The sequence below is a fragment of the Somniosus microcephalus genome, chromosome 34 (genome assembly GCF_052327205.1).
Source record: "Somniosus microcephalus isolate GS21.2 chromosome 34, FLI_Smic_1.0, whole genome shotgun sequence".
NCBI lineage: Eukaryota > Metazoa > Chordata > Chondrichthyes > Squaliformes > Somniosidae > Somniosus > Somniosus microcephalus.
In genome coordinates, this window is record NC_141020.1 from 19,551,854 (window position 1) to 19,576,228 (window position 24,375).

A 24,375-nucleotide genomic window follows, 5' to 3' on the forward strand; every position below is an offset into this window, starting at 1 on the left:
ATATTGTAGTTGGAATTACTATAAAGATAGTTGCTTCACAATCTATTGAAAGCAAGTGAGAAGAATTGCACTAATTCAATTAATTAGTTTTACACTTCCAATACCTTAAAATAGTGACATAGGAATTATAAATGTTCTTGCAATTAATTGCTGCATTCAGTTCAGATTTCAAATAGTCAGTGTTTGCGTATTTGAAGAATCAACAAACAGTAACTACTTTATAATAGCCTGTATTGTAAAATATATACACTTTTATAATAAGCTGAATGTATTTTAATATTATGTTCAGTATTATTTTACTGCTACCAGTGGATAGCTGGGCTAGATATGCAGTATCCAAAGAACAGGTAAACTAAGAAGTTGTTTGGCAGCTCCTAGTTGTCTAACTACTACATTACTGTATATACATATAAGTAGCATTACAATGTTATTCACTGTAAAATTTAGTTATTTAAGAAAAAAAATGAAACTTTTAAACCACTGTCCTGAACACTGCTGGGGATCAAAGCATCGTTTTCCAGCTTAGTTCCTCTATATGTTTCTTACACATATGACCACATACCTCAAAGTTCCACCACTCTGTTCAGCCATTTCTACTTTACACTCCGAACAAATAGGACATTGCTGCCAGTGTCCCAGTTTACTTGCCATTGAATTCTGTACAGGATTAGAATAGCATATACTCACCAGATACCTCTCAGAGGAAACACTAACGAGGATGAGGTCATCACCTACGCGTACTTTCTCACCCTCGGACCTCTGTTTGGAGGCTGGATGAATGGTCCACCAGCAAGCTTCTCCTGCACATATCACATCAGTAACTAGTTTCATGGTGGCAATTCTCTTGTATTTTTACAACTTATTAATTGAACATTTTGAAAATTTTAATAGATGAATAAGCTCAACTCCCAGCCTTTTTTAGACTTTAAACAAAAACAGAAATCTTCACACTCCTCCCTCCCCGCCCTTGTCTATTTTCGGTCTGAGATATTAAGAGTAAACTAGTTAAAGGTGACATAATAAAACTCACTACGCACTTGGTTTGAGTATAAAGCAAGGCTTTAATCAACTTGTTTCAAAACATGGAGGTCTAGTTATCTTTCACTAGTTCCTGTTTACAAAATGTCCTGGGATAGCTGGGCCCACGCCCGAGTATTTATACTCCTTGGACGGCGCCACCAGCTGGCCATCCAGTGTTATTTCATGAGTCTTTCTTCATAGATCATAAGATTCATAACAAAAAGGTATGCTCCCTACTAATGCCCCCTTTATAATGAGTAAACATGGCCACACACATACATTATACACAAGGGTATGCAGACCTCACTATTAATAGAAGATCAATGTCTTTCAGGTGTGAAACTTTGTGATTTATCACAAAAAAAATCTGTAAATTATGCTTTGCTTAGGAAGCCACATTACCAGTATATTTTTTGACAGCAAAGCTTTAGGTCTAATCCAGGATTTTTTTCCTTTTTCCCTTCCTTCTTTGAAAATAAACACCTATGCCAGTAATTTCCACTGGGATTCTCCCAATCTCCCACCGTAACTTCGATAAGAGACTGCAGAAACCCCAGAGACACTGCTGTTTACAACATTTCTCCAGGGTTTCCGCTGATCTTCTGCCAAAGTTATGGTGGGAGACTGGGGAACCAGCCTCCACAGAAATTCTTCCCGTTCATATATAAAACAGGCATAGCCAACCAATTAAAACATCACTCTTCTTCAAAAATACCTGAAGCATCTTCTTGCAGTCCAACGTCAAAGGATAATTTGTCTGTCATAGACCTTGAGGTTGTCAAACAACATAAATACTGGAAGTAAAATGATGGTAAGGGTTATGACTACTATCATTGAAATACAGAAAATTTAAGTCTAAAATTACAGCCACTCATTATAAGCGCTTTAGTTATAACCCTATGAACAGAACTTGAGGTAGAACTGTAGCCACACAAATGGGGCAAGAGTTCTAAAAACCACTGTACAATGTTACATACATGTATACATACACACACGTAGCTGAGTCAACACCAAGTGTCATCCTCAGGTGAAACAGGGTTAGAGGGAAGGAAATAATTGGACCAGGGCAAACATAATTCAGTTTGCATTTTAAAGTAATCCATTCTGTAGTTAATCTATATAATACTTTTATTTGATATTACTATTCAGAGTTCAATAGAAACGCTGACAGCAATTTGGGAGGCACGGAAGTAGCATTGGTTGGAGCATCGGAGTTTGTCTGCAATTCAAGCAGAGCAGCAAAACTGAGATGTGACAGCACCACCACTGGAAGAACGGTGTGATTGCAGCATGAGGAGTTTACATAGACAGTTCCATTATAAATGTAGGCAGACACAAGATTTGTGGTGTTTAAACAAATGACCTCACCCTTGGGGGAGAATGCTCCCTTCAAATCTATCTCACAAGCTTCAGTAAAAATACTTTAGGAAATGTCATATATATTTTATATTTTCCATAAATGTTATTACAATTCTACAATAATTTATTGACTGATGCCCCTAATACTAGTAGAAAAATTTCTAGCAGATGAGGTCAGACTTTAGTGCATTTTCTATTTCCTACTAGGATAGGCCAGCTAAAAGACCGGTTGATTTTTAAGGAGGTCTAAACAGTAATGCTTAGCAAACGTACACTGATTGCTTCACATTGCAGTCTTGAAAATATTTTGAAAAGTGAAATGTTAAGGTTTGCTGAAAAATGACATGGCACTAGGTTTTTCTTCCCACCAACTGATAGCAAGGCATTTCACTAAGCCTTTTGCAAGCATTGTTTAGACAAAGGCAAAGCCTTTTAGGGATGATTAAAAAAAAGGATAAAATGTAACTTAAAAAAAAAGATTGCCCAAATTCCCATTACTTACCATGCCACTGTGGGAATGCCGGAGTAGAATTGCATGGCCATACAAAAGGGTTCTATGGCCTCCTCCCTGAGAAGACTGCACATAAAAAGGGCAAACATTATCAGTTTCATAAATGAACACTTGACATACTAAACTAACATACCAGTGAAAAGAATTAAACCTAATATATACACTGCAACAAAACAGCTTTTTATTTGTTGATGTGACTTTAGATAAAAGCTACCGTAATTTAACGATTAGGATCCAGGTAACTGAATTTTTAAAAATCCCACTGACTTGATGCCTGGGATAAAGAATATACCAAGCTGTCTAGAGAAATAGGCATCTACATGTTTGGGGGCTTGGAGCAGACAGAGATAGAAGAGCCATCTAGCGAGCTGGGTCCTCTCAGTGCCATTGTTGTCTGCATACATAAATTAACTGCATCCGAAGCTACCACATGGCCTTGAAATGTTCATGTATACAAGGTTGCCAATTGGTGAGAGGACAAAATGCCTTAGGCCAGCAAAGGACTCTTATACCAATCACAATTCCAATATACACTGTTTTATGCAGAGGAAACAACTCGAGACTGTCTATTGGCTCTTATTCATGCCCTGTCTAGTTGAGTGTTATTAATATCTTGATTGTCTGACTATTAAGAGTCACTTTGATCTAGGTCTCAAAGGAACTCTGTCTTTGGAAGCCCAGAAGAACTGTGGGACAATCGTAGAGTTTTTAGTTCCGTTTGACTGCTTCTTTCCACACGGAGGCTTTGGAAGGGGCTCCATGCACATCCTCGTCAGGTAATGTTCATTCTGAGATTCAGTGAGATGATTCTGAAAAGAACCTGAAAAGATTTTGGACTCTATTTTTCAGTTCATATATTATACTTGCTTTATTTATTTGCAAATAAACTTTAACTGTTGCTTTTAGCCTGATCACAATGGCCTGACAGTGTGGTATTTTCTATCTGAACGTGGACAAGAAACAGTGGTGTGCAGCCCACGTAGGTCTCTGGCATATCATTTATATTGATAAAAGGGTAATTGTTGTCCCATGGCACACTATTCCATTTGTGTCATGCATTGTAATAACAATTTCAGTTCATGAAAGATGCAAGTGTGTTTTTGAAAAACAATCTTTGAAGTGTATATATGAGTAAAGTTTGTTTGAATTACTTCAAATTTAATTAACAGTCAATTTGTTCCACACTCCTAATGCACTGAAATATTCATCCAGTTCATGTTTTACAACATAGACGCTTAGTCTGAAGACATACTTTGTTAATCATAGTAAAGTTAAAATTAAATAAAACTTCTTCTAATTATCCTACCCAATTTACAAACCATAATTTATAACATTACTCAGATCATAAGGTTACGAGGTAAAAAAACAAAAAAAGATAGAAACAGAACGAAAAAGGAATGAAATCCAAAAGAATGTAAAGAGTACCAGATGTACTTGAAAGCAAAATGACCATTGTTGTTTATATGGATAATCAGAGGTCAATACAGAACTTGAATCTATTAAAACTGAGCCTTCAGCTCAATAAATGGCTCAATCGTCCTGTAAACTCGTGTCAGGGAGAAATTACAGGATTGAGGTGTGGCAAGCTGAAGGCCGAGTCTGTCATGAAAATAACTCCTCCATTTCCATTTCTAAAATACAACTTTGTATCGTATGTTTACATCATAGAACACAACACATCAACAAGAAAGGCAGCAGTGACATGCAGAAAAAGAAATATTCCAACTGTGGAGATTTCATGCTGAGATTCAGCAATGTGAATGTGGCACATCTGCCGAATATGACATTTTAGTTTCAAATAGCGCACCTGGATTTTGACCAGGCACACCATAAGCAGGAGGCGTTATTCAGTAGGAGAGAGAAATTATAGATTACCTACCTTTGGTATGGTCTTCCTCATTCTTCAATTAATGTTCAAGCCCAACGTACAGTAGGATATTGCCTGCAACCACCAAGCCAAATCACCTGGCAACACGCCCTTTTAAGAAACTCCCTTTACAGATCATTAGTGGATGAATGTTAATATCCTACCGTAGGTGGAGTTTGAACATAGGAAGGATAAAAGATTAACGCAAAATTCAGACATATTCAAATGTTTCTGGAGTCATGAAGAAAACAATGACAAGCACATATAGATGAGGTATGAAGTGGATGTATTTTCATATTTTTTTTTTTAAAAACATTAACAGTAGTTCTCCGTTAAACTATGAAAGTGCTCAGCAATCTGCCAGACACAAATTCTGGCTGATAGTTTCTGATCATAGCCTTCCTGATGTCAGCATTTTTTGCATACAGAGTAACAGAAGCAAAGGCAGCTTAATGGTGTAATAAAATGGCTTGATGTATCCTCAATCTATGCTGGCCTATGGGCATAACTATGTTAAAATAGGGCCCATGATGACGTACATGGGATTAATTACAAAACAAATAGGGAATTGTTTAGATTCTAGAATGAAAAACCCCATGAGCTATAATTAATTTGCTTATTGTGCTTCAAATACTTTTGTACAGTTCAATTATAAAAAGTGTGAATTTTTCTAAGTAGCAAGTTTTATTTTGTAAGATAACATTGGCTCTCGACATTTTTCACAAGGGCTTTGTGTAATGCTATATGATCTACAATTGGGTACATGAGGGAAATAGACTTTCAAAGAAATTGCTCTGAACAGACTTGCAAACAGAATAGGATTGCTTTTAGGAATGTGTGCCACCAGCTGGGAGCCGTAGAATCATGGGCAGCATACCTGCGATTTCCGATATGCATGGCATGTGGGCATGGCTCCTTCCCCCCACACCCCCCCCCCTCTTCCCTTGTCTTCCTAAAATCAGCCCTACAGCGTACAACACGAGCTCATAATCTGGAGTTTGAATAGAGGCACTTTTACATTAGGACCAGTTTCCGCTAAGCTGCGCAATCATCGGCAAGGTCCCGCGCAGGACGCTCACCGGCTTTTACATCGTGGATACCGCGCATGCGCAAAAATTTGAATGGGCCGCGCATTGGGTGAGGCGGGCCGCGCATTGGGTGAGGCAGGCCGCGCAGGAGGCAGTGCAGCTTACGGGGAACATTGTGTGGGTCTGATTTGGTTGTGATGACAGGAAAACAATGTTCCTGTGATGGCCTCTCATAGTTACATTGCTAAAACCAATTCTTCATCCATTGAGAGAATTGTAGACCCACGAAAATATTAGAATCGAAATGAAACACTCAGCTTTTCTGAATCCCTGCTTAGGACAAATTCTTTAGAACAGCTACAATTAAGCATGAAAAAGAAGAGGACTGTCACATTGGTTGGCCTTCATTCAAGGAACAGGATTGAAACTGGCCAAACTTATTTCATAAGACTTAATCAACAGGAGGGGGAGAATTGCATCCCATCAGTATGGGCTGAATCCAGGGTCTACAGCTATAAAGGACAGTGCACTGCACTAGCCATTCCTACCGAAATGTCATTTGAACTCCTGTCAATACTACCACTCTGGAAGAATATGCTGTGTCTTCAAAGTTTTCTGTTATAAGCTAGCAAGCTTTATTTAGCCTCATGTACTATCAAACCCTGTGCGTTTCATTTTACCATTCTGGTAGGGTGCTATTTTTGTGTACAATATTTCAATCAGTTTAAATACTGTCCTGAATTTTCCAGAGGTATCCGTCTAATGCAAAATTCTACGTGGACACATCATTTTAAAACATATCGGGGTGAAATTCGACAGTGTAAAATGGGAGATAGCGCATTGGCAGCCCGTTTTAAACCTTGTCCGATTTTCTTTTCTGTTTACTTTACTAGAAAATAAAATCAGGTGGGATGTAAAACGGGCTGCCAAAAACTGCTGACTTTATTGCTAATAGAAAGTTATATTTATTGACATTTTAGGTACAACTGGCCTAGTAATTTTATTTTATTTAGTCCCTAATAAGGTTTACCTCTTAGAGTAACACATGAATCTACTTACTATGGCACTATATTTCTGTGGGAATTATGATAAAAAGAGATTATACAACAATACAAAGATACATAAAAAGCTGCATTTGTACTATATTCCAATTGTAGAGTTTCTCACTGACATTACCTATGCCCTTCAAAATATTCATACTTTTCTTTTTAAACAGGTTTGCAAAGTACCAAAGTCATAACAGACTGGAAGTGATCTACAGTGAATGCAAACAGCAATAAAATGGTTTCAAAATCGAGAGAGAATACAGTTTTAATTATGATTACAGTTTATGATTTCAACTACGGAGCGGTGATAAAACAATAATGATGCAAATTACCTACCTGATTAACAATGTAGACACCTCCATTTTACAAATAGTGGTGTTATCAGATCATAATAACAACCATTTCACATTTAAATCAATGTTATTTCAACTTTAGTAATCTGTATTAGCTAAGTAACCCTTTAGCTACCAGGTAAAACATTATAAAAATCACCACAAAACAAATAAACAGGGAAAATACAGTACACACCAGTTAAAACCATTTCATATCTTCTACTGTGCAGCTTACAGATGTCTTAGTGTTAACATTTTTGTGTCTATTGCAAGTTACACAAGTTGTATTTTAGATAGGTAGAGCAGCCATAAAAGGTCATGCATTTGGCTGTAGAGATGGTGTCTGCCTTCGAGTGCTATGGCATACAGCTGTACAATGCATTTAAAATGTGCTTATACCAGCATCTGCTTTTACGTGGTGTGTACTGTACTTTGGCCTACTAAAGGGTTGTAACACTGGGGAGGAAAAGTGGCCCTGTTCAGCCAACTACAGTGTTGTTTAACGTGTGGTGATGTCTCATTGTCATAGTTGGATAGCAAGAGAAAAAAATTGGTCTAAAAAACATTTTAAAAAAGTGTTCAGTAAAAAAAAAAGTGTGCGCTCACAATATAGTGTGAATGTGCTTTCTGCTCCCAAAAATGTCAACAGTTAATTTTTTTTTAGAAGTTCAGTAACAAACCAGCAGTATCTAAATGTCAAAGTAGTTCAGGGCATAAATTGAATTAAACAAATGAGGGAATACATTTTATGGAAGGCATTCATTATTCTCTTATCTAAATTTAGTGAGTTCAAGCTTCTGATTAGCATCGTCGCTTTCTCCCATGGTCATGGAGATGTGGTGTTAAAGAGGAACATCATTCGTTGTAGGGGAATAGAAGTATTTTCAATGTACAGTTAAAAATGATGCAGAACCTGACTTTGAAAGAGGGCAAACATGAACATCTATAACTTGAGAGCCAAGAATATGTGATAAAGATAGTTGTTAAATACAGTATTCTATCTATTGGTCAATTTTGTTTCAGAGTTGATATGCAAGAAATTTATAATAAATGATTCCTATTGCTTCTGTGATTAAAATGCCAGAGCTAATACTGCTTTCCTCTTGAGCCTACCCTCCCAGGGTAATCATGAAAGAACTGCTAAAAAACCAAGACACTGGTCACAAGAGAGTAAACACAGAAAAGAATAGTTGGTATTGGGTCCACCAGCTACAGAGGCAGCCTCTACTTCAATGCAACTATACAGGGCTTTGGTGAGACCACACCTGGAGTACTGTGCAGTTTTGATCTCCTTACCCAAGGAAGGAAATACTTGCCTTAGAGGGGGTGCAACAGGTTCACTAGATTGATTCCTGGGATGAGAGGGCTGTCCTATGAGGAGAGATTGAGTAGAATGGGCCGATACTCTCTGGTGTTTAGAAGAATGAGGTGATCTCTTTGAAACGTATAAAATTCTTCGAGGGCTTTTCAGGGTAGATGCCAAGAGGCTGTTTCCCCTGGTTAGAGAGAGTCTAGAACTACAGGTCATAGTCTCAGGTAAGGGGTCAGCCATTTAGGACTGAGATGGAGAGAAACTTCTTCACTCAGGATTGTGAATCTTTGGAATTCTCTACCTCAAAGCTATGGAAGCTGAATCGTTGATTGTGTTCAAGACTGAGAGCAATATATTTTTGGACACCAAGAGAATTAAGGGATATGGGGATCGAGCGGGAAAGTGGAGATGAGGTAGAAGATCAGCCGTGATCTTATTGAATGGCGGAGCAGGCTCGAGGGGCCGTAAGGCGGAGCAGGCTCGAGGGGCCGTATGGCGGAGCAGGCTTGAGGGGCCGTATGGCGGAGCAGGCTCGAGGGGCCGTATGGCGGAGCAGGCTCGAGGGGCCGTATGGCGGAGCAGGCTCGAGGAGGCGTATGCTCCTATTTCTTATGTTCTTATGTAATGTATTACATGGAAAATCTATGCTAAGAAGAGGAGACAATTACAAGCTCAACCCCATTCCTTCAAGACTCAAACTGGAAGATATGTACTGATGCCATATGTATTACTAACCAACAGCCTGATTTGTGTCTCAAAAATGGCTTTGCTTTATCCAACTGTATCTGAAGGTCCCAGGTTCAATCCCTAGTCTATGCTAGGTAGTCAATTTTGGCCTGGACAGCAGTGAAGGTTCTGTCATTTATCGCAGCATTGCAGACTAGGAAGGGAAAAAAGGAACAAAATAATGGAATTCCTGAAACTCTTTTGCATCAATTGTTAGAGTGTAGGTAACAGGTAAAGGTACAATCAGGCTTGACAGCACCCACAACTGAACAGCCCATTGTCTATATGGTAAAGTACCAGAGGGCCACTGATGCCGACAATGAGTTCCATCTTCAGGAAAGGAGGGATGAGAGAAGAAAATAAGACTGCAAAGTTAAGGAGGAAAATAAATAAAAACATTTCATCCTTGAGAAGAGAGGCTTAGAGTTGTTCAAATCAAAAAGATCCCCAGACCAGAAGGTACCTGTTCAAATATAGTATGGCTTTGTAGCAGGTAGGACAATATGCAAACAAATACTGAACCTCTGACATACGTTTGAACACCAGGATTGGCATCCAGGAGTCTGATCCAGGTGTGGAGCGAATGCAAATGTCTGAGTTCAACAGCAGCTAAATGAATAGGAATCTGCTAAATACATCTGGACAGATCGTAGTCATGAGGATCTCCAGCTTTTTTCCCAACTTGCAGTAATATAAATATCTCCTCTCAGGGAGAAGATGTAGCAAAATACCTTCTTTGTTGTGGGTAGTACTATACATTGAAATTACTTTCCCCAGAGTGACCATCCTCTTTCCAAAGTCTCATGAAAGTATCAAGATATTTGTTGGAAAAAAAAGGTGGAAGAAACCCTACTAGTAACTTTGCTTCCAATCAAGTATAGTACATTACCAGATATTCCATTATCATTCCCGACCTCAGTAAAGCACCCTTTGCTTTGTCAAGTGATATTCTTCTTTCAGTGGTAGCAAAGATGAGAAATGTAGTGGAATGAATAGCAGAGAAAATCAAACAAAATCTGCACATAAAATAGATAAAGGTCAAGATAATTATGATTATAAAATAAACTGAGGTAATAGGTTAAGAAATTGTTCTTTGTGGGTTCTGAATTCTGAGATTTTACCTCTTTTCTTGAAACTACGAAGAATAACAACCTGAAGTAAATCAGTTTTCCTGTGAAATATCGAGTTCTTAGTTAACATTGACACCAATTTAAAAAAGGACTTCAGAGGAAAGTAATGATTTAACATATTGTGGTAAAATGAGTGCAATGAAATGAGAAATAACAACAGAAAATGCTGGAAAAACTCAGCAGGTCAGGCAACATCCATGGAGAGAAATTTGAGTTGACGTTTCGGGTCGAAACCCTTCTTCAAAACTGGAAAGAAAATAGATCGAAGGCAGGGCTGCGATCAAACAAAAGAAGTAAATGAGACAATAAAAGGTATTCGAAGCCAGACGAGATGGTAATAGGCCCGTGGAGACAAAAGGCAGCTGAGATTAGGTGTGAATTGTACTGGCAGGTAAGAGACAGCTGCCAGGTGGGAGAGAGAAACAAAAGGAAAGGAGGGGGGGGTGGGGGGAAAGGAAGACCCAAAACAAAGGGGTGGAAAAATTATAAGTAAAAAAGTAATAGGGGCCGAGGTTATGATCTGAAATTGTTGAACTCGATATTGAGTCCGGAAGGCTGCAAAGTGCCTAATCAGAAGATGGAGGTGCTGTTCCTCGAGTTTACATTGAGCTTCCACGGATGTTGCCTGACCTGCTGAGTTTTTCCAGCATTTTCTGTTGTTATTTCGGATTTCCAGCATCTGCAGTATTTTGCTATCGTCGCAATGAAATGAGATCTTTGTGTAAGGTATGAACAGGGCCTTTATGAGTGAAGTGAAATGTGTTAGAGCTCATGCACTGACTGCTAATCACCTATAAAAGGGATTTAAAATGGTTTAAATAAGGGGCACAGCAACAAAACCACAGAGCAGTACAGACACACAAACATACCCATTTGTCCAGATCAAGAGGCTTGCATAGTGGATAAAAAATGAAAAGCAGAAAAAGTATATTATTTTCAATTTGCACCACTTCCTGGACTGACCCCCACCCCACTCCACTATACCAGTGGCCAACGGCAACTATGATGATGACACAGTGATCTAGAACAAAGCAGATATTACAATATGTCCAATTAACTTAAATCTGGTGAAGTATAATATCTGATGGCCAAAAATAGTGGTAATAGTGACACAATGGTCATTGGATATTTTAGATTGTTGGCTAGTTAATCACTGGAAACTAGGGAAATTTATTTCCTGTTAACTGCTGCAAGTGGTGAAGCCACAGTATTGACCCAAAAAATGTTTTTATTTCGAACCGCCTTCATAAATATTTTACTAAATGTAGTTTGCTGTAAAAAAAAACCAAAGATGACATGCACTGCAGTTACCATAACATACTCTTTAACGGTGACATCTCTAATCAGAACTAGAGCAGTATAAAACTTGTGATTCCAGATAAATCGGTCATAACGTAGTCCTGCTAGTGCAACATACAGTTACTTGCAGATATCCAAATGTACAGCATCAGGGTCTTGCAGTGAAGTAAAACATACCACTTGTGTATACATCTGGGTTACTTGTATGTGACCTGAACCTTTCAAGTATCTTTGTACATATTTTGATCCTGTGTGTATGCCATAATTCAAAAATGTACCCTACAAATATCAACCAACTAATATCAGAAGACTCGGACATTTTTGTACCCATTGTGTTATGCCCACGAAAGTCAGAAAATTGTTGACCACGTTTATTTGGATCAAAGTTGAATTCTGGTTTGCTGATGGAAGAGCGAGGAGTTGTCGGAAAGCCACAACAGAAATGGATCCAATTTGAATTTGGACTCCAAAAGGGCAGCACAGTAGCTGTGTTACCCATGAAGACTGAGAGACTCAGAAGTGTGGCCTATGATGCAAGAAGCATTTTATTTATTCAGGGATAGCTGTTGAAAATAATTTTATTAGGTATGAAGTTTGTGAACACATCTTGTAATGCAGTCAATTGTTTTCAACACCAAGCAAATGAATTGTGTCAGGGAATAATGAGATTACCAACTAAAGTGAACTATATGTACCGTCAAAGTAAGAATTTTCATGGCAGAAGGGGCTTAGTTCTGCAAAAAAACAGCTAAAGCGTAAATAAGTGTTTTTAATTGACTTTTCTTAGGATAACCAATTTAATCTGGATGTTCAGCACTTGAATGTCGAGCAGAATTAATTACTTAACTTCAGTTAAAGTCAGAAGACCAGCCTGAGTCAGGGCTTCAGGTCCAGCAGGCAAACAGGACCTATGCTGCCAACATTTTCCCCAAGAATATCTCATTTTTAAAAAGAAAACATGTGAGTCTTATCTACACGTGCACCTTCAGGAAACTAAGCATAAGCTTAAAAGTTTGGTATCAGACCAAGTGTGGGAACCTCTCCACCAATGTCTACTATCTGCTGGGGGCTCCCTCTGTTGATCAAGCCCGCACAATTTCAGAAAGTAGCTACCTGTGGACTACATCACTTATTACCAGTTTAATGGTTTCACTGACACGTCTAATGTGAATAGCCAAGAACCTACAAGTAACTGGACGCAGTCAAACTTTACATGAAACCACACAATTAAAATGAAAGGGTTAACTAGCAGCGACTTGACATATAAGCATGAATTGATGACTATGGAATGTATTCAGCATGCTGAATGAAAAACTCAAAAAGACTTCAATGAAATTTAAGTTTCTATCCAGGAAAATGCAAATTTCAAAAAAAAAATCAGCTAAGAATAATGACCTGAAAAATACTGAACGTTTGCCAGTAAACACAGTCATAACTGTTCAATTAGCAAAGGCAAATTCAGCAGGATTACCTAAGCTGATTAATTTCAACAGAAAATGCTGCCTGACCTACTGAGTGTTTCCAGCATTTTCTGTTGTTGTTTCACATTTCCAGCGTCCGCAGTAGTTTGCGATTGATTAATTTCAAACTTTGTAGTTACTGTATAGAGTTATTAAATACACAGGCAAATTGCTTACCTGCAATGGCGGTCTTCACATCGTAGGAATATAGCTTAGTTTGGTAAGTTAGCACGTACTGAGCACACACATAAAATATTGTCATGACATTGCAGACAGGCAATTAGACAAGGACTCCCACAATGAAGGTCTAGGACATATGTAATTGCAAAAGTTCATTTTGATCGGAGGCTAAGCTGAAACTAACCAGCCATTTAATAATAATCTCCCCCTCCCCTCAAAACTGTACACCTGCAAAGCCTGTGGGACAGAAAGATGTGGCTGTAGAGTTTACAGGATGGATATCATTCAAAGAATGCATATGATTCTACTGCAACAACAACTTGTTCTATATAGCACCTTTAACGTAGAAAATAAATTACGTTGCTAATCATATTGGGAGATTGACAAACTCGATGTCCAGTAGGCTTTTGACGACATTCAGTGAGTTAATCAATGACACGTAACAGGAGCAAAGGTAAAAGTGTGGACCAGCCTTGTTCGAGAAGTTCCGAGGAAAGAAAAGAAAGACTTGCATTTATATAGCGCCTTTCACGACCACCAGACGTCTCAAAGCGCTTTACAGTCAATGAGTACTTTTGAAGTGTGGTCACTGTTGTAATGTGGGAAACGCGGCAGCCAATTTGCGCACAGCAAGCTCCCACAAACAGCAATGTGATAATGACCAGATAATCTGTTTGTTATGTTGGTTGAGGGATAAATATTAGCCAGAGCACCAGGGAGAACTCCCCTGCTCTTCTTTGAAATAGTTCCATGGGATCTTTTACGTCCACCTGAGAGAGCAGACGGGGCCTCGGTTTAACGTCTCATCTGAAAGACGGCACCTCCGACAGTGCAGCACTCATCCACCTGAAATGCTAACTCTGTTTCTCTTTCCACAGATGCTGCCTGACGTGCTAAGTATTTCCAGCATTTTCTGTTTTTATTTCAGATTTCCAGCACCCACAATAGTTTGCTTTTGTATCAGTCTTTACTGAATGTCGGGTTCTGGACTGCCTGTGGTAAACCACTGTTTGTATTCCACTGTGTACATGCCTGGACATGCCTCGGCTGACTCCTCCCACAAGTCCTAGTATAAAGGTCACTGCTCCCCAGCCCTTTGTATTTCTGGACCGGTCGACCACTCGAGGCAGACCTTCATTCTTTTGTTAATAAAAGCCTTTAGTTACTCTCTTAACTCTCAGTCTTTTATGAGTAATTGATAGCGCATCACTGCCACGCTATGGATGAGAGCTCTTATTGACTCTGGAAAGTCAATGTCTGTCCTGTTCAGGAAGTCAAATCGATCATGCAGTGTGTTCTATGGTTCCCGTATATTGTCTGGGAAAGGGTGCCATATTCACCTCCATAAGTGTCAGACGTGTCTCAGTGGTAGAACTCCTATCGGAGTCAGAAGGTCATGGGTTCAAGCCTCACTAGAGCACATAATCTAGACCAACACACATGCAGTACTGAGGGAGTGCTATATTGTTGGAGGTGCCGTCTTTTGGATAAGACATTAAACTAAGGTGGTGTCTGTCCCCTCAGGTGGATGTAAAAGATCCCAGATATTCAGGGGAGTTCGTCCGATGTCCCGGCCAACCTTTAACATTCAACTAGCACGATCAAAAACAAATTATTTGGTCATTTATCTCACTGCCGGGTGGAAACTGGCTGCGGTGTTTCCCTACATAACAGTGATTACATTTCAAAAGAAGTACTTCCCTGACTGAAATGCTTTGGGACATCCTGAGGTTGTGAAAGCGCTATAAAAATCCAAGTACTTTCTTTCTATCTCCTCAATCCGTGGATGGGTCACGCTAAGGAACCTCTCAGTGAAGATTAACGATTTGCTTTCCCCTCTCAAACACCTTTTCATTTATTGTTATACTGTGTTGCTGCGTCAGTGAATTACACTCGCACAACTGGCTGGAGTGAATCACTGCCGAGCACGGTTACTTTGACAATCCTCTCTGGGTCATTTACTCGCCGTCTGTCAGATCGACAGCACTGAGCTGGGTGCGTTTTACTTCACCTGCCGTGTGCTCGTTTCGAGGTGCAGCACAAAGCACGGCAACACCTGGCGCTTCCCCAATGGCCTCGAGAGTAAAAGGCACCACCTGGAGTGATACACTCGACAAGGCAAGGAGGAACCACCAGAGCAATCCAGTGATCCCGAGACATCCTTCATATGGGACTATGACAAACAGCGAACCTGGCGGCATCGCACTCTGCTGTTGTACTTTCGGAAATGTTCTCCAACTCATTTCTCTTCCCATTTTTTCCATCACACTTGTACAGGATTTCCAGTGAAAAGACCTTACGTTTCCTACATTACAACAGCGACTACACTTCAAAAAGTACTTCATTAGCTGGAAAGTGCTTTGGGACGTCCTGAGGTTATGAAAGTCTCTTTCTTTCCTTCCTTCCAATAGGCTCTGCCGCTCCCTAGACTGGGTCTGGTGACAACCTGACTTTCCTCATCCAACCGTGCGTCCATCTTAATTTTATTTGGATTCCTGCCTCTCCATTTAACTTCCCTTCGCTATCCTTGTGCGAGTCAGAAGCCCTGAGCATCTGGCTCTGCAGTTGCTGCTACAGCACAATACTCGTCCGATCATGTACTTGCTTGCGACACGATTTCTCTCTTGAACCCTGGCAATGGGTTTCTATGCAGCTGACATTTTGGTCCCTAGAAAGCAGGAGTAGCAATTTATAGCTGCCATGATGTTGGTTGGGGACCCAGGATTCAATGTCACAGCAACCTAGCTCCTGTACTCAGACAGCAGACTTTGAGTACAACTTTTCTTTCCTTTAGAAGATCTCTCGAGAGTCGTGTTGACTCATCGGTGACTAACCTTCTGCCAACTCCTGCACAAAAATATTCTACAGCAGGTTGAAATGTCACAGAAGAGTGGGATTGCTAAGCTCCCAGCTCCAGACTCCTCGCTCTGGCTGGGACATGAAAAGACGCTGGAGTGCCCTCATCCCAGTTCCCTTGCGAAGTCAGACTCGTAACAACAACAAATAAATAAATAAATAAATAAAGAGGTGTGACCTAATAGAGGTCTTTAAAATTACGAAGTGGTTTGATAGGGTAGGCGTGGAGAAGATGTTTCGACTTGCGGGCGAGACCAGAACTAGGGGCCATAAATATAAGACAATCACTAATAAACCCAATAGGGAGCTCTGGAAAAACTTCTTTACCCAGAGGGTGGTAAGAATGTGGAACTCACAAATTACATAGATGTATTTAAGGGGAAGCTCAATAAACACATGAGGGAGAAAAAAAATAGAAGGTTATGTTGTTAGGGTGAGATGAAGTAGAGTGGGAGGAGGCTCGTGTGGAGCATAAACAGTGGCATGGACCTGTTGGGCTGAACGGCCTGTTTCTGTGCTGTAAATTCTATGGGCTGGATTTTCATTCAGCAGTCGGGAAGGAGGCGGGACTACAACTTTCGGGTTTTAGTCCCGCCTCCGTCGAGATGCGGTCTATCCACGCGATTTTCCCTTGATCGACTTTGTTGAGCCCGCCCAGCGGGCTCAGCAGGCCAATTAAGGGCCACCCGGCAACAGGTGATGTCACAGACTGAAATTTCATCTGTCAAGACGTCTTGACAGATGAAATATCAATGTTTCACAGCTGCTTGAAGCTGTCAAACACTGACAGTCTTACTTCTAACCCGAGTCCTTCTACGCAGACTCAGTTAGAAATCACGCCGGCACTGAAAGCTGAAGGCTGTCACTTTTGACAGCTCACGGCCATTCTGCTTTCAGTGCCGACTGAATGATGGACTCCCGAAGCCTAGAGGAAGAAAGGCTGTAAAGGTAAGTCCAGGTAATTTAAACTTCTTTACACACTTTAGACACACCAAACACACTTACCTTTGTACTCGTGCACCCATCACTCACCTGAACACCGACATCGCGACCCCTCCAAATCCTTCAACCCGACGGCCCGACTCCTCTAACCTGGCGTGGTTTGGAGCCGCCGGGAATCCCATACGAAACTCTTAAAAATAGGGATTAGGCTAAAAACTGCCTGTTAACTATCTGTTAACAGGCAGTTAATTGGCACTAATCCCTTCCCGCCTCGGGTCTGCGGGTCCCAGTGCGGGGCGGGTACCCGCCTCCTTTGAAACTTACGTGGAGGCGGGTTTTGGGCGGGATGGTGTCGGGACCCCCGAATTCGGGATTTTTGCCCCCCTGCACGCCTAAAAGCCCGCCTCATGGCACACTGAAAATCGACTCCTATGTTAAAAAAAAAAAAAATGGGGCACACGGGAACTATAGCAATGCAAATACAGGAGGGTTACACATCCCCACAGTCAGTACAAAGTTAAGCTTGTTTCAAGGTATTTTCTTGGGCTAGAGTTTAGGAAGCCTCCTAATATCCCTGAGAGAGGATAGTCCGAAGGGTTATTCAATGCTGAACGAATTACTTCAGTAATAGTACTGGGGCCGTGTCGGAGGAGATTCCTGTGTTACTTTATTCCTTGAGCGGGATCAAATTTAATTTGTCCTAATTACTCAGTGTTAAGTTTAGTAATGTCTTAGTGCTGGCGTGCTCTTTATGCTAATCAGTGCCAATGAACTGACAGTGCCCAGGACCGCAAGAGGTTACTCAGCGGTGTCTTGGCATTGTCTGACTCAAGCAAGTGCCCAATATCGGTGAAGTAGTCGAGTCCTTAGCCTGATGCAGTGCCCGTGCTTTCCCAGCTCTGATGAGTGTTCAACGACACAGCTGGATGTGACTGGATTTCTTAGGCCTCACTGTGCTTCTTTATCTTATTCTGATTAATGTGCAACACACAGTGCGCCCATCTTTTGCAGGCATGTTTTTTGAATCCAAAGAAAATTTTACACGTTGCATTATCATGTGTGGGTGACTAGAATTTTACGCAATGATGGTGAGCATTAGTAATTGTGAACGATCTATAGTATTTTGTACATATTTAAAGACCTTTGTAGGTAGAGATCCTCACCCAAACATATAGACACTTCATTTGCTTTGATGCCAACAAGTATACTGTGCAGCTGGAGAACGCTTTCTGTACTGTGTGTAAACTTCAAATTTGCACCTTAGCGTTGGTTCTTTAGTTTATTTGCTTGTACTTGATTAATTGTTCTCTATAAGCCCTTCAGTGTGAATACCTGAGAAGAAACAAAAACCTGGACAAATTTACAGAATGCTTTTAAAAAGCAATGTCTAATTAATCGAATCTGTTTCTGTAGAGATTGGAAACAGCATGCTAAACTTGTAGTGGCTACAAGTCTGACACAAGGAGCAAAGAACCTTTAGCTTGGGAAAACTAACTTGCATTATGCAGGAGTGGGCGATATAGCCAGTACCACTCATCGACAATACCATGCCATTTTTAGATGTGTGCTCAGCATATGATTTCGCTGTAACCCATCAAGCCAGGCTATAATCCTACATTGTGTGGAGAATACAAAATGAAAGCTAGCCATTATTTCATTTAACCCTTTGAGGCTGCAGCAGTAGTTTTGGATAAGATCATTTTACAAAAATATTTTATAATGAGAAATTTACAAATTAAGAAACAGCCCATGTGTTTACTCTGTGGTTTGATCAGTATTAGGAAACCATGGGCTTTGAAAGACTACAGAAGATACTAGAGGAGAAGTTTAATATTTTAAACAACTGGCATACTGTCTGGGAGCACCCACTAGTGACAGCAACAGTGATTAAACAAATATTAAGTAACTTCCCCTGGTTTTTTACTAAATATGTGAAGTACCAGTTACTGCTGAATACCTCACATACATTTCACCAACATGGGCAGCACGGTGGCATAGTGGTTAGCACTGTTGCCTCACAGCGCCAGGGACCCGGGTTCGAATCCGGCCTCGGGTGACTGTCTGTGTGGAGTTTGCACATTCTCCCCGTGTTTGCGTGGGTTTTCTCCGGGTGCTCCGGTTTCCTCCCACACTCCAAAAATGTGCGGGTTAGGTTGATTGGCTATGATAAATTGACCCTTAGTATTAGGGGGATTAAATACGTGGGGTTACAGGGATAGGGTGGGATATGTGTTGGTGTGGGGGTTACGGGGATCAGGTGGGATATGTGTCGGTGCAGGCTCGATGGGCCGAAATGGCCTCTATCTGCACTGTGGGGTTTCTGTGATTCTGTGATTATCTCCCAAAATGGTCCTGTTCCCATCTGTTTCCTGGTTATTTTTCTTTTCCGTTATACATTTTATTCTGTTATACACCTTGAGTTCATAATGTTGGAATTGGAATTGAAGGTTCCTCATCAGCAGGTACTGTAATCTGACTATCTACTACTAAGAAAGCAAAGTTGGAACTCAATACAATCAATTTATCACCAAGATTTCTAATTTTGCTCAAGGTTTTTTCCCCCCACAATCGGGTGCTGGAATATAAAACTGTTAGATTAACAAATGCTGAATTAATAAATTATAGCTGTACCAAACATTCAAACAAAATCTGCAAGTAACTACAGTGAATCTATTATTTTATCCTATATGGATACACATGTACATGTCAAAATATTTCACAAATATTTCAGCATTATAGGAAAATAATAGTATTGATGATAAAATGTTTCCAAAAAAACATTTTATTAGGTTGCAGACATGCTCTTTCCAGGCATATTTTAAGTGTCACTTTGGTGGCCAGTGCTACATAAACGATGGCCCAAATAATACGAGACCCAATGAAAGTGTCGTCTTATATCCACGACAGTGACAGAGATATTGTCAAGCTGTATGTTTCAGCAGGCTATCCATTTTTAGATTTCTAAACCTTACATCCAAGAAGTCTGAGATTTATTGATAGATTGCACTTTTTGATATTTCCCATTTCTTCCAACATTAAATTCGAGTTAAATTTCAACAATGTTGGGGACCACACATTGGCATCAGATATCCCCATCTATCATCAATTCTTATCACAAGTTCATCTATAAATCCTTCATTTTTGCAATCCACTGAGCACACACTTTTAGTGAACTTATATATTTTTAAAATACTGTCACTGCATCAGAAAATTCATTAAAAGGTAAAAAAAACTGGCATATTCGATACGATAAGCAAATTATTAAAACAGAATTACTTCCATCTAAATAGCACCCATTGCATGCAAGTTTCATCTGTTTGTAAATTACACAACCAATGTTATCAACTATAGAGCACCAGGCTTATACACTTTACCTGGCAACAATGATTATGCAATTACCATATTTTATTAATGCTTGTTTTGATATTACTATAAATAACCTCATAAATTAAGTTTATTGCTGATCTATAATGAGCAAACTTTTAAATAATTTTATGACAAATTTGAGTAGTTGATTCAAAGCAAGACATTTTCCATACATTGTGATTACGGAGTTAAAGGGGGGAGAAATTCGGGTCATTTGAGCCTCCCGTTACCTAACGAGGTGCAAACGACTTTGCGACCGGGCGTGGCGCAGCCAACAACTCCCGCCATATTCGGCGGGAGTTTAGCGGCGGCGCTACGGCGTTGCGCCCTGATCTCCTGCGCCCAGAGATCGTGATGTCATCTCCGGGCGCATCGTCCCAGACCCTAATTTAGGTACCTCCCCCTGAAGCTGCGCCGGGCGACGACAGCTTCAGGGGACGCGTACCGGGCTGCTGTGGAAAAAAAAAAGTGCCATTTTCGGTGCCGCTCCGGTCACGGTTTATTGGCGGGTTCGGTGCCGTGATCGCTCAGCCCGGCACTCTGCTGGAGTTCCAGGCTGATCGCGCGGCACCCCCGCTCCCCGCTGGTCCAGGTAGGTGGCTTCTTCTTTGGCAGAGTATGCAGCTTGGGCCCTTCCCTTTAATTGAGGGAAGAGCCCCTCATACGGGGCAGCATTACGCGGCTCAAAGCATAGCGCTACGGAGCCGTGTGTCCCGCTCCCGCAACGAAATGGTCGGTAACCTGAATTTAGTGAGCGGGCTGGAACTTCCGCGCCTGGCGCAAAATGTCGTGCCTCCCGGATGTTACCACCCTCAAAACAGGGCGATACACAATTTCTCCCCCAAAATGTTTAACAACAAACGTTTTCTACCCATCCAAGAAGTTACTTTGCAGACCTACCTCATTACCCTTTTCAACGGTGTTGGCCAACATCTCCTGTAGGGCTCGCACAGAGAGCGACTGCTCCAGCACAAAGCTGCAAATTGCAAGGTCTGGAGGAACATTCTGCAAATAGAAAGGGCACTCAAGTTTATTGCTGTACTTTACACAATTTAACTGAAGGATGTATTTCCATGTTAGTCAGACGACTTGACTCAATTTACCAGTAAAAGTTACCGTATTAAAAATGCCATAAAATGAGCTGACAAGCCAAGTGCTGTAATTTGGAATCTTAAGGTCATTTGCTCCATACCTGCTTTTTTATAGTTTTGTAAAATCATCCATAGTTCAATCTACTGCAATAATTGGAATATGACATTAACAGCAGGAAATGACATTTTTACTCCAGGGCACAATCCTAAATCTTTGTCGTTACAGTTTTGTGATCATACCATTGACTGCATGCTCTAAAGAAAGTCCCTGTAAGTATTTCAGAATTTTTATGTAATTACAGGCATTATTTAAGCAGAATATATAAAATATTTTTACATACATATACACACACACACACACACACACACACATATACTGTGCATACATATACACACATACACATATACTCAACTGTCAAAGCCTGATCTCTCACTACCTCATACGTTGATCTGTTCCTCTATGGTCGCTTGTATGAAATATGCAAAACCTAGCAACACCTTTATACAGTAATATATTTGAAATAAAGGAAATGAAAACGGCACTCTAAGTTGTATATCATAGACATACAATTGTAACAGTCTAAACTTAATATTGGAATTTTACTTAGAAACCCTTAGGCTAAAGTTTTCAAAATGGATACTAATTGCTTAGAAAATTAATGTTGGATGACAGCTACCTGAACAGGGTTCATAGACCCAGACAATAAAGAAACATTAATGCCAGTGCAATATCAGTATTGATGGCACTAGGCCAATAAATCCAGCTGGCCAATACTTCTTTCAATTGATGATAAATTATCCAAATGGTAGTCAGCAGTAACAGCAACAATAAGCATTTGCAATGTACCCTGTACCTTATAACATAAGATGTTCCAGTGTGATGGGCAGGAGATGCATGCTACACATATTGTTTTTAACTATAGGTAAATAGATTGTGGCAGATTTTCTATGGCATAAATTGGCGAGTCAGAATATTTTAGAGCTATTTTACAACAGGGCTACTTATTTACAGTGACTGATGTCAAATTCCACATTTATTACGTGGTATTCTGAGATTTAAACTGGTGCTTTGGGGATCATTTTTTTCCATGAAAAGAGTACATTAGTGGCCTTCCACCTGATTATATGTCCTTTCCTTGTTTACTCAGTTCTTACCTTATACAGGTTTGAAGGCCAAGATACACAGCAGATGGTAGACAACATGTATGAGGTTGGAGACAGGTACCTGGGGTTTAGTTGTATGAGGTGGCAAGATGTCTTGGGCTTTGGCAACAATGAGTTGGTGATCCTAGGGTTTGGCAATACTGCAAAGAACCTGAGGCTTGGCAGAACTGGGGAGTAGAATATTCAGGTTTGGCTCACTGATGGTTTCCTGGGTGTGGCCGCAATTAGGGAAAGGGAGGCTCATGATCTGCAGTACTGAGGGTCATCCCCAGTGCTTGGATGTCTAGGATTTGGGGGGTTGAAAGATCTGGGCACGTGGCAGGAGGTGGGGCAAAGAGAATTTGCCTCAACTCATTTCTAGGCTGTCAGGCCAGCCTCTGGCTTGTTCCTAACCTGAAGCTGGTTTTCTTCACTTTAATACCATACTTACCAAGTGTAATCGTAACTACAGTCAGCAAATGCACACAGAGCAGAAAACTAACTTTCGGCCAAAACAGGCCGCGGCTATCCTGAAAGACTGAGGATAGGGTGGGTGTGCTGGGAACGGGTTGTGGCAGGTCATAGTCAATGCAGGTCAGGATGTGGCTTATTAGGGCGAGGGCGAGTGGGAGGTAGGTATAGCAGGGCAGGGGTACAAGCATTTTTAGAAGGCTTCATGACATTGCTTAGAATCACCGAATGGGACTGGAAATTACAGTAGGACCACCGAGTGTAGATTCGGAGCCAAACCTCACTCCCAGGCTCTTGACACAGGCTAAGCCTCAGCTGGCAAAGCTTAAGAGCTATAATTCCAATAAGATTTGGGCAATTTTATAAGCAAGTTGAATTTTCTAAATAAAAATTTACATTTTTACAAGTTTATTTCTAAATTGTATTTTTTAAACCCGTGTGCAGTCAGCTGGCTAAAGAAAAACAAGGCAGCTGAATAAAAAAAATATATTTGCAATAACCGAACTAGTTCGCCCTTTAAAATAAATTGGCAGTTGCTGCTGATCAATCTTTTTGGATTTGCAGTTTGTTTGAACTTCCTGACTGATGGTGGAGGCTCCACGCCATCAGGCAAGCTGTCTCTGACCAATGCAGCCTGTTGCAGCAGGATCCGCTGCTCACTGAACCAGGAGCTATATTTTGCCCGTGGCTGTCACAGTTACTACCCCCCTTAACCTTTCCGCTCCTTCCAGTCTGTCACAGGGAGCATCAACCGCATCTCCCAGTCTGCAATGTACGGCTGCAGCAAGGTGGTCATCAATGCGTTCCTTGCCAGAGCAAATCAGTACAGTAATTTTGCAATGGATGCCAACAGCCAAAATGAAAGTGCTCTGGGATTTGCAGCAATGGCTGGCTTCCCTCATGTCTAGAGCATAATAGGCTGCACTCTTATCGCTATCCGGGCACCAGAAGACGAGCCAGCAACTAATGTCAACAGGAAGGGCTTCCACTCCATCAATGTTCAACTGGTATGTGATCACCCAGAAGTACAACGCAAGTGTACGCTAGCTTTGTTGGTAGCCGTCACAAAACCTTAATTCTGCGACATTCATCCATCCTCCCCATTTTTCCCACCCATCCAGGAATGTCAGAGGATGGTTGCTGGGTACAAGGGGCACCCCTCCATATCTGGCTGATGACACCCCTCCTCAACCCCACCATGCCTGGGCAGCAGAGGTACAATGACAGCCATGGGAC

General features: G+C 40.8%; 1 protein-coding gene across 11 annotated transcripts in view; it reads right to left on the reverse strand.

Moving 5' to 3' along the window:
- The window catches only part of LOC147096861 (ryanodine receptor 1-like), a 461,451-nt gene that overhangs the window by 386,295 nt on the left and 50,781 nt on the right, over positions 1–24,375 (reverse strand). For 10 of the 11 annotated variants that reach the window (XM_085973559.1, XM_085973551.1, XM_085973560.1 and 7 more), the window contains exons 3-6: positions 21,335–21,439; positions 2,882–2,956; positions 1,736–1,814; positions 688–800 (exon numbers count right to left, since the gene is read on the reverse strand). In XM_085973559.1, coding sequence (XP_085829685.1) covers positions 688–800; positions 1,736–1,814; positions 2,882–2,956; positions 21,335–21,439 — 372 coding nt within the window. Of the gene's footprint in view, positions 1–687; positions 801–1,735; positions 1,815–2,881; positions 2,957–21,334; positions 21,440–24,375 lie in introns of those variants that run through there. The other variant, XM_085973561.1, reaches the window with a different exon arrangement.